General features: G+C 43.4%; 1 protein-coding gene across 1 annotated transcript in view; it reads right to left on the reverse strand.

Moving 5' to 3' along the window:
• Window positions 1-4,521: 4,521 nt before the first annotated feature.
• uri1 (URI1 prefoldin like chaperone) overlaps window positions 4,522-11,702 on the reverse strand; it is a 9,894-nt gene continuing 2,713 nt past the window's right edge. Inside the window, exons 5-8 of the mRNA XM_083654761.1 lie at window positions 8,550-8,796; window positions 8,186-8,337; window positions 7,026-7,266; window positions 4,522-5,853 (exon numbers count right to left, since the gene is read on the reverse strand). Of these exons, the coding sequence (XP_083510887.1) occupies window positions 5,665-5,853; window positions 7,026-7,266; window positions 8,186-8,337; window positions 8,550-8,796 (829 nt within the window). The 3' untranslated portion in view covers window positions 4,522-5,664. The remainder of the gene's footprint in view (window positions 5,854-7,025; window positions 7,267-8,185; window positions 8,338-8,549; window positions 8,797-11,702) is intronic.

Here is an 11,702-nt window from a genome sequence, read left to right on the forward strand (position 1 = left end):
TTCTAATTCTCCGGTTTCCAATACGGGCCAAATTGCATCAAAAGAGGCACTGTCACCTGTGCATACTATAGGCAGAGTTTCTCCGCCAGAAACAGTGTCACACCTTAAACACGCTCTCAGTTGCAAAGCAAAATGCCCAACTCGTGCTTGTTGGGGGCTTCTAACAAGGCCAGCAGCTAGTAGTAAATGATGTGTATATTCAAAGCTGAATATTTCATGTTGATTGATCGTACTGACTGCCACCCACCTGCTCCTCCTCCTGTCCCACCGGAGCTGGCAAGGGGAGAATTCAGTAATTGAGAAGAGCAGAGCATGGTCTCTCTTTGCTCACATATGACAGATGGGGCATCATCGCTTCAAAGGAGAGCATTTGGAAGCAGGAGGAAGGGGGGCAGAGGGTGAGGGCGGTTTTACAACCAGCTATGCCACTCTGTACAGGTGACAGTAAAAGATGGGGTTGCTCTAGCCAAAGAATGGGCAATGCAACAGTCAAGAATACCCATAAGTGTTAATAAGTGGAACGTATAAAAACCTGTGGATGCATACTTCTGTACATCAAAATAAGATAATCTCTATCATTTTTGTTTAATCAGAGTGAGGCAGATCTGTACATTCAGATACACAGTCACACAGACACATGACATCATGATTCTCAGTCACAACCACCCAACTTAATTAGTCCATATTTCACAGTAAGAATGTGGTGCATCAGATATTTTGTATTTTCTCATCAAATGATTTCATGCATATTGTGAGGAGTAAACAGGAAGTGGTGAAAAAGGAACATAATATGATAATGGGAAGGAGAAATAAAAGCACAATTGAAGATGTCCATCAAACATTTCTGCTTTCCACAAAACCTACAGCTACTAGCTTCAAACAAACACACTAAGCTGTTGTCTCTATTATTGTAGGCTACAGAGAGACTCTTTTATTTTTGCTGTAATAACGTATCGAATTGAATTCCACAGTCACCTTTACCCTTCGCCATTACTTTTCAGTCAAAAAGCCAGCAGAGGCAGCTTTGGGAAATGCATGCCTGTCAGAATCCGGCTCATCTGAAACTTATACTCACTCACTTCCACAAATAGCTCAAGTAAATCTTTGCTTACCTGGGCGCTCCGAGACGCAGTGGGCACGGAGTGACAGTTGTTCAGCGGAGAGTGATGTTGGGCTGGATGACTGACTGACTGTCTGTCTGTCTGTCGGGATGCTTCACACGCTTTATCATAAACGCTCCGCTTCATCATAAACGCTCCGCGGTCGGACCCAGATCCCCCTCGCGTTGTCGTTTCCACCGAAGCTCATAGACGTCAGACGCAGCAGGCAGCGGCGTGCCTTCCTGTAGTAAGTCCAGTTCAAGAAAGAGGTAGTAATGAAATCTTCTAAAATTACTCGGGATACTTCGACATGTCCCGAAGCCGTATGTCTCCCTCATCTGGCCACTGGTGGTGTGTAAGTGTAATTGACTGGCACCGTGCGTAAAATGCGCATTGGCGACTCCAAGATGTAGATCCCATCACTCTTTATGTCAAATTTCGCTAAGGTGATTAGTATGTTACCTACAAAGTAGTAATTCTATATTATTGTCTGAAAAACGTATTCTCTCTCCATTATGAATCTTTAGCAAAATATGTATTTAGGCTATTTGTTTGTTTGTTTATGTATTTGTTTGTTTGTTCGTTTATTTTGTGACGAGTAGGCTATCGTTATCCTACGTACTTTCGTAATTGTATAGAATACCATAATACCATAATAACAACAATACCTACTAATATTAATTAAAATAGCCTATTGGCCACTGGATTCATGCTTGAATATTTTTAATTTGGTTCATTGTTTTGAGACTTGCAGAGAAAACATCGACTATTCTCTATGTAAAGCTGTCTCATTAACCCCCATGGAAAATGTTAACACACCGAGGTGGCATGGTGGCCGTGGAGATCTTTCTCAAAGTATTCCTAATGAGGATTTTACCCACCCTGACCCCGTGTATTGAATAATGCAGAAGAAGCAACTGTTTTTAGGGCACATAAGGGAAGTGAGTGTGCTACCTCTGTGATTCAGCATGTTCAGGAGTCTGTAAGGGGCTCGGAGGCTTCTTTAAGAAAGCTTAATTGGATGCTTGTAACATCTATCACACTTGTGTCGTCCTACTGACCTTCACTGTGGATTATCCTCCCTGAAAATGAGGGTGAGCTATCGAACTCCCAATAAGTCCAGCATGCGCTCAGAGCACATCAGCCACTCACAAATTCAAAGGCACAATCAGAAGTCTAAACATCTACAAGACATGGTGAAAAGAAAAAGGAAAAGAAAAAAGAAGCAAACTGGGTCCTGTTTGGTGGTGTGGGCTGCATTTTTTGCCATGGTGGTTTACATTCAAAACATGTGGACAGTTATATTTAATTATGCTTAGCCTACTCTGATGACTGCCTGATTTTGAGGTGAAAGTGCAGATATGCCTTTATGTTTCAGACACCAAAACATTGTTGTGATGTCACTGATGATGTCATAGATATTGCGACATCACTGATGATTCAAGTTTTTTTTATCATCACTGATGTCATAGACATCGTGACATCATCGTCTAGGACATCATCAGTGCCATCATCGTCTAGGACATCATCAGTGATGTCACTCGAGCAATTGTGTTTTTTTGGTTACAATCGAACAATTGTGACATCACTAATGATGTCACAATGTCTATGACATCATCAGTGATGATCAATGTCTATGACATCATCAGTGATGTCACAGCAAAGTGATGCGAAGTTGAGCAATAGAGCAGGCGAGACCACGCAGCAGCCGAGCTGCGGGCTCTATGTGAGCTGCAGGGTGGGCGAGGCTGCGCAGTGGCAGGGCGGGCGAGGCCGCGCAGCGGCCGAGCCTACGAATCAAGTGCGCAAGATACCTAGAACATTAAAAGGTACAGTCTTTGTACAGATTAGGGTTATATTAAATCGTTTTTTCTTTCTTTTTTGTTTCCCCCACAGCAAGAAGGTCCCAGGTTCAAACCCCAGCCTGTCCCAGGTCCTTTCTGTGTGGAGTTTGCATGTTCTCCCCATGTTCATGTGGGTTTCCTCCCACCACCAAAAGACATGTATGTTAGGGTTAATACTCATGTCAGTGCCCCTGACCAAAGCAATGGCAAAAGAACTGGAGTTGGTCCCCGGGCACTGCACTGCGGCTGCCTACTGCTCCTAGTTCTAGCAATGTTCCTAGTAGATGATGGGTCAATGCAGAGGATGAATTTCCCCATGGGGATAAATAAAGGAGAACTTAAAAACGTAACTTAAAAATGTCAACAATCCCATAAACTTCAGCAGACTCTGGACATCTTCTTTTCATGTGGAGGTCCTAACAGGCACTCTGAATCACAATGCAATCTCTATGAAAATACAGCAGCAGACAGACTACATGTAAGTCATAAGTGTGAATAAATTTGATGGCAGCACTGGGTTGGCTAAGTGACTTGGGGTAAACAACGCTCTCGGGTATCAGAGTGTTGTGATGCTGCAGAGCTCAGAGACGGCCATGGATCACTTCAGCACTTGTTTCCCCCCCACTGATTTCCTAAAGTTCATTAGGGAAACAAGTGAGGAAGAACAGCCAGTGCAATACATTTTCCCCATATAGGCCACGGAGTGCATATGATGCATGGCCGCACAACACGTTGATGTATGTATGGAGCTGAATCTGTAATATCATAGGTTAACATAGCAGTTAAGCAGGTACAGGGTGCGGTTTAATCCATTAGTCTGACATTTGGAGCTAAGACCAACACACACTCTCTCTCTCAGGCCCAAGCAGCACCTGTCTGGACAATAATACCTGCTTGAAACCTTCATCACACAACTCTTAAAATCCCTCTAATCCCTGAAATGTAGATCTCGTCTGTGTTTCGGCGCATTACACAGTTTGCATTCTAGATTTCTTTGAAATGTAAGTTTTGCCTGTGTTCCAGCATATACCTTCACAGCTTAACCCACTTAAGTCCATTGATCTGTGTCTCACCGACGCAACGCTACCATGTTAAGCATTGGCTAATCTGTCTCATGCTACCTGGATTTTCATCTTGGTGAAATAATCCTGATGAGGGGAGAGAGTCACCTCAGGACCAGTTTAAAAGCTCCTTATCAGAGGCCTGCACTCCCACCGTTTAACAAAGAGGGGAGTGATAGCCTTTCAACTCACAAGCTGCAGCTATAATTAAAGCTGGTTGGGAGAGATGAAGTACAGCAGTGTACAGGTTTCAAAATCTAAATCATAATCATGTCCAGAACAAAGCAATTATCAAGCAGATGAAAAACTTTTTTTTTTTTAATATATAAATATAAAATATACATCAGTATATCAAGTTGTGCAGAAAGTTGAGCATTGACTTAATATTTTCTTTTTTGGACATTTTTGCCTTTAATGTATAGGACAGTAGGTAGACAGGAAAGGTGGGATGAGAGAGGGGATGACGTGTGGCAAAGGACCATGGGTCGGATTCGAACCGGGGTCAGTCACGCAAAGGACGGGCTCTTCTAGGTGAGTCACTGGGACACCCCAACTTAATAGTAACAATCTCCTTGAATAAAGGAAGAAAGAGAGAAGATTTCTAGACAAAATCATTTATTTTCCTTCCAATTTGAAACAATATTCTTTTCTCTTAGTTTTTTTTTTTAGCATAAAGCTGGTCACAGAGGGGGACATACATTCAATAAGCAGGTGGCGAGAAGTTAAAATGACAGCCAGGTAGCACCTGATCCTGCATAGTAATTTAAACTAGATCAAGAAACAACAAAGGCAATTTATTCCACAGCGGTAAAGCCTATTGACTTACAATAGCAAGCATTATTATGGGTCAAGTTCAACAGAAAAGCAGTTGTCAGGACACTGGAATTAATCACAATACATGTACGACACCGGAACAGTAACTACCACCAAAAGACAAGCAGCACGGCAAGGTGGACTAGTGTTTACTGCCATTATATTGCAGGAGTAGATAAGTCAAATCAAATACACATTTATTCAACATGTTTCTTAACTGAAGTGCTATGGAGGCTTGGTCTAGTCTCAACGACAGACCCATGAGAGTTCTTATGCTGATACACTACGTTACTGCATGCTGCAGATCTCTCTCTGGGTCTGGGATGCTTCCCCTCAGCCAACTGGGGTCGGAAGTGAACCATTCACTTGGCCAGTGATTGGCCAAACGACTTTGCGATAAGTGACGGTATGGGAGGCGCAGCCCATTTTTCGAACCGCTCTCTCATTGGTGCTACGACCTGTCACTCATTCAATTTCCCCGCCCTCAACCCCCAGCAGTGGCTGTGAAGTGGCATAGACTCACTATGTAGTATGTGGAGCGCAGCGATTCAACGTAATATTTGAGTCTGGGGAGAGACTAGGAGCTTGCTAACAGAGCAGTGTTGCTCACAAGGCATGATACAGTAATGTCAAGCCAGGTAGTAATGAGCTGACTTTCTAAAAAAAAAATTTAAGAACAGTCCTATGCAACTACAGTATAGAAACCCTGTGTGGTTAAAGCCATGGGTTTTTGCAAGTGAAATAAAGAGGAAGCAAAGAAAGAAAGAAGAAAGAGAAAAGACAGTTATGGTTTGTCAGGCTCAGTTATAGAAAAAAAAGGCATAAAAAAAGATTTACTCATAATGGTCATTTCTGCTGCAACCTGGCGGCTTTGAACTTTGACACCCTTTTGGGGGGCTGCTGGGGCAGGGCCACGTCTGGGGCCACCTCCTCCTGTTTCCTCTCCAGTATCGTGGGCAGAGCTGGTGGAGCGATGGTCAGGTGGGGAACAGCTGAAGGCATCGGCTCCTTCTCCACCACCGTGCCTGAAAAGGCCTGGGGAAAGAAAAAGGAAAAGAAATAAGAAAGGAAAGGTAATGTTAACTTAGCTTGCCGTGACTGATCGCTTTTAATATAAAAAAACATATACTGAAAACTGTAGCGTCATTAGTGAAACAGCAAGAGAGAGAGAACGAGTCTGCGTTGATGCCCCATGCCAGAGCCAGACGTTCACACAAACATTCTTACTGTGTTTATTCTGTGAATTTTGTCTACAGACACTCTGTGATGCCCAATGGCCGGGTTAGCACATTGACACATTTTTTTTTTTTACAATGCCAGAAAAATCTGAAGACAGTCTGTCATTTTGACAGATTACACAGAGGGCGAGTCATTTACAGGCAACACTGTCAATAACCACGTGTAGACCACCTGTAGTAACCCCCCTGCCCAGTTGGTGGCAATCTTTGGTCTCACTGACTCACTCTCACTGCATAACCTGCATCACAGGCTTTAGCCAAGCTATCACAAAATGTCACAGCAGCTGAGTGTCCAAAGTTTCTTTAGAAAGCCAAATAGTTGTGATGTGGTTGATAAACAAGTGAAAACGAGGGAACAATGCGGTGCAGGATGGCAGACAAGAAGGTAATGCAGATAACGTTAATCAGCCAGGGGCAGCTAACAATGCGGAGCCTGCATGTGGCAACGAGATGTCAATACGAGGGATTACCGGGTTCAGTGGGAGCAAGAGTGAGGAAGGAAGATGGCAAAATGTTCTGCGATATCTGTAGAAAAGCTAACATGCGTAACGCATTTGTCAGAGGGTGCACTAGTATGCAGAAATCGCTATTGAATGATCACAAAAAGTAGCCTTATTCACATCGAAGCTTCAAGGATGCCAGCGCGTGGCAATGGTGAAGCATGGCTATAATGAGGCATTAAAAACACACGACTTAAGGTTGTGTTGCATAATGGCAAATACAAACACCCCGAGCTGCCTGTATCCTAAGCTAATAAACTTCTTACAGTCTGGGTGTCCAAACCTAAAGAGTGCACACTACACACGTACACTGTCAGTCAGATGAAGGATGCGCTAGCAGCAACGACCATAACCAGCGCTATCAACGACCGCATCGCCAACAGTAGATACATCAGGGTAATAGTAGACTAATGACGTAATATTTTTATGACATTAGAAAGTCTAATGCAACGTGTGTGTGTGTGTGTACCTCAAACCGGCTGGCAGGGTGCAGGGGGACCGTGGTGGGGCTGTCCTCCTCGGTGATGCCGTCGCTGGTGTCGCTGTGCGCGGCCTCGTCGTGGCTGCAGCTGCGTCCCATCACCCGCCGCTCCTCGAAGTCGGCGGTGCTGCTCTCGCTGGTGTCGCTGCACACGCTGTTCTCCCGGCTTCGCGACTTCAGGATGGACTTCCTGGGGACGGGCTCCCCGTTCTTCACGTCCACAAACGACCTGACGACGACAGCGACCGACCCGGGGTGACCAAGGAGAAGACAGGAACTTGTCAGCTAACAACAACAGTGTTCATTTTAGTAGCTATTTTAGATTTAGTCTTAGTCTTTAGACGAAAATGCTTATTAGTTCTAGTCATTTTTATCCTTCATAGTTTTAGTCAACAACTTAAAACATTTTAGTCGACGAAAAGTCGTGACATTTTAGTTCACTTTTAGTCTAAATGTTTTCTGAGCTATCAATGCACAGAATATCAAGAAGTGGCAAACAAAAAGTAACCAATGACACACTATACTATATTAATAACTCGGTATCCTCCCCCCCCCCCCCCACACACACACACAGACCGACTGCATTATTGTTTGTAGCATTACAGCTAGCGAGTGTTTTAAAGTCTGTTTAGCCCCCAAAAGTGTTTCATTGGTCCAGTCCAAGCTGCAGGACGAGTGAGAGTCAAAGGACTAATGTTACTGCAGAAAAGGACCATGGACCGACTGTCAAGCAGCCAAATAATGCACAAGAAAATAAGCGGGTGGGAGTGTGATTATGTACTGTAACTATACTATGATGTAGACGCACAATTGGGGAAATTTGTATAATGAATGTCTGATAGACCACCACTAACATTTTAGCTCCGTCTCGTCAACGAAAACAAAACATACATTTTTCATCGTAGTTTTTATTATTATTAAAGAGCTATTTTTGTCAACGTCTCGACTTCATCATGGAAAAAAGGTCATCAGCAATTTTTGTTGTCATCGTTAATGAAATGAACACTGGCTAACACACCTCATACCTGAAGAGCAACAACAAAAAACAAGGACTTGAAAGGCAAATGACTGGATCAATATTCAATATTATGAACTACAATGTTGGCATTTATTCTACCTGTAACTTAAGAGTGGGCTTGTTGTTTTACCTGTAGATGTCTGCTGGTGTTGTGATTTTGTGAAGTTCGTGAAGAGAGTGACCGTTATTGTGCCCGTTTTTCTTTTTCCTCTTTGAGTGTTCCTTCTGCTCCTTCCTTTCACTGAACTTCAGTGTGGTGTTTTTCCCCGTGTTTATCCTCACCTGAAGAGAACAGACATGTTTAGACACAGACGTGTTTATCCTCACCTGAAGAGACAGACAAGTGACGGATGAGACGAGGGCATGGAGACAGAAACAGAGAAACAGGCTGTGAAACTAATAGTGAAGGAGAGAGAAAGGCCAAGCATTCTTTTCTTGACGTTCACCGCCAAAAACCACTCGGCAGAACGTTCCGAGATATTGATGGCGCTCACCTTCTTAGGTTCGACTGTGTGAGAGAAATAGATGGTGGGCAAACAGTTGCCTTCCTCTTCCTCATCTTCCTCCTCTATCCTATCTCCGTTAGGCGGCGCTTTACTGTGAGGCACGGAGCTCCAGCTGGGTTTCGAACTCAGCCCGTTCACCGGATGAGCAGCATCTCTCTCCTTCTCTTCCTCGGAGGAAGAGGATGTTGTGTCCTCTCCGTTCATGTCCGCATCGTCAGACATTCTGAGAGACATCCTGAGAAACATGACAGAGACACAACTTTAGATTTTTATTTTATTTTTAAATTTTTATAGAACAATATACGAACAAGACAAACAGGCTCAAACACAGGAAAATAAAGGGGAAAAAACATACATACATCATTGACATTCAACAATACAACGTGGTGCTATCAGCCGCATAAGGTGTTTATGTGTTTATAAGAGGTATCGTGTGCCTGGGATCCCGCCTAAGGGGTCCATGGGATACTAGCCAGGCGAGCCATCCATCATCCCCAACCTCAGTCACTTATCATTCCTAACCTTGTCAAAGTAGGCCAAAAACAGGTGCCAGATATTTGAGAACATTTTAAGCGCGTTGGTTCTCAGGGACCTGAGTCTCTCCATCTGTAGAACAGAGATCATGTGTGTCCATCAGCCACACCTGAAAAGAAGGCGAAGAGGACTTCCATTCCTTCAGAATAAGTCTTTTGGCGACAGTTGTCCCCCGTGTCAGAGATTGTTGCACAGCCGTAGGGAAGTCCAGAGAGGACTCAGAGCAGCTGAAGATGGCGAGTTCTGCCTCCTGCTGTAAGGTTATTTTGTAGGCCTTGGAGTGACAACAGGGACCATGTTGGAAATAAGTGGTTGCATGATATCCCTTGGATTGTGATTTTTTTAATATCCATAATAAAATAAAATAAAATAAAATCAGACTTCAGATTTTCAGTATGGCAGAAGGACCTGCAATGTTTTAGGCCGCCATAAAATGGCGTAATTCTGTAGGCCAACCCAGAAGTTAGTATAGCGCTGGGTTCCCTCATCTGAAAGTCAATGAGATTTTTAGATGGGGATTTTGGTTAGATGCCGGAAATAAGGTCTGTGGTTAACACAAGTTTATGAAAGTGGGAGCTTTGTGTTCAACAAGATAATATTCTCAAACAAACACGTTTTTGATTATTTTTTAAGCAGAGTTGGCACGATGGACGATGGCATCGACCATCGTCGATGGGCCGACCCCCATTGACCTCTGAGCCTTCTACATTCGACCATCGTGATTAATTATCTGTTCAAATTAAAATTGTGCAGTTTTAATAATAAAAAAGGCCAAGTCCCACTCACCGTGACGCGCGGGCGGCATTAAACAAGCGCACGCAGTTCAGAGAAGCGGTAGAGCGGAGGAGGAGTGGGAGGGAAGGATAAGCAGAAGTCCTGGTTGTGTTGTTGTGTAAACATTAAGACAAAGAAGAAACTTCACGTTCTTTCCTGTTTTCAACCCAAAGTGAGTACAAGTCTTCAACTGTGAATTTACCTCGCCTGTTTCCATGAAGTCGATCCATTACATACTGTAGGCTGCTGCTGCTGTGTTTCTGTCTCTCCTTAACTCTCTCTCTCAGGTTCAAAACTGAGCCCACACAAATCTAATGTTATATCCGCTAGTATTGTAATTCTGACAGTTTTCTGCCAGCTAGGTAAATTCAACACACACACACGTTGGTCAAGATCTGTAACGTTAACGTTATTTGTTTTGCCCCGTTCATTATTGCTGGTAGTGACAGCCACTGCTTCAGTTGCCTGGCTCTGTGCTGTTACTTAGTAGTAGCTTATCCAAGCCTCATCATGTAGAGCTCAGCTGTCCTGTTGTAATGTGAACATGCATTGCAGCGGCGGAGCCAAACGGCATTACGGCACCGCAGCGACTTAATTAATTAATTAATTAGCTAATTAATCCCCCCATCAACGACAATGCTATTGTCCATCGTGATGTTTCACTGTGGAACCATCACGATTGCTATTTGGTTGACATCGCACAACCCTATTTTGAAGCATAAATGCGATCACAAAAAATCACGATTTTCAGAAAATTTGTGAAGATTATCTTGCTGAACACAAAGGTCGCAGTTTCACAAACTTTTGTTAACCCCCACAGACTTATTTTAGGCATCTAACCAAAATTCTCATACCAAAAAACCAGGCAACGCTAACTTCCAGGTTTTAGGATTTATTCCTGCCGCGGCACTCTATTAAGAGATGCTATGGTTTACAAACCTCACACTATGAATTCTATCACGGTTTTGAGTTACAGCGAAAATAGTTTTTCGGATCAGCAAAAAAATAAAGACAAAATATGGGGTTAAATTATTTTAAAACTGTGCTACTTTGGCTCCGATGCCTTTCTCTGTCTGTAGTCACCACTCTGTACTGTAGTCTCGCTCAATGTCCCGCCCACAGCATCTGTGTAGCCATCGGATTGGTTACACGTCACAAGCATTGACTGTATATAAATATGGTATGCAAAAATTAAGCCAAAATATCTCGTTTCTGTGAGCTGCCTTGCTTGTATGATGTAATTTGCAAAAAGAGTCTGCACAGTACACGGCACACACACACAGTGCCAGAGAGAGGGGAGAAGTACCGAGTACGTCTTGCGCAAACCTGCACCGCTTACTTCAACACATGGGTGTGATTTTTATATCGTCAAATAACTACTTAAAAACAAACTTATCGGGAAAAATTTGCACTTGAACATAAATCAGCGTGATATTAAGAACTGCCTAAAATGATCGAAACCATCTTTGGGAAAAATGTACAGTATTTGGCGTGTACTTTGATCTGTTAGTTTGGCTCATGTCCCGTCCGCTAAGATGGAGGGGGGGAGATTTAAGACCTATTGTATACTGCAGTGTATACTGCAGCCCACAAGGGGGTGATCGAGTGTTTTGGCTTCACTTTTGAGGAGCTGTCAGGATGTCCATACTGTATTTATATAGTCTATGGTCACAAGTAATAGCCTATCAACACTGGAGGCTAAGCCACAGACAGGCAAAGAGACTAGAGCAACACACAGCTCTGCTCGCGAAGAGAAGGCAGCATATTGCTGAAATTGCAAATAAACCATAAATCATGTGATCTATTTCAACGACGACAGGCATACCCAGTTGC

This window comes from Poromitra crassiceps, assembly GCF_964638095.1.
Source record: "Poromitra crassiceps genome assembly, chromosome: 18".
In the NCBI taxonomy this organism is placed as follows: domain Eukaryota; kingdom Metazoa; phylum Chordata; class Actinopteri; order Beryciformes; family Melamphaidae; genus Poromitra; species Poromitra crassiceps.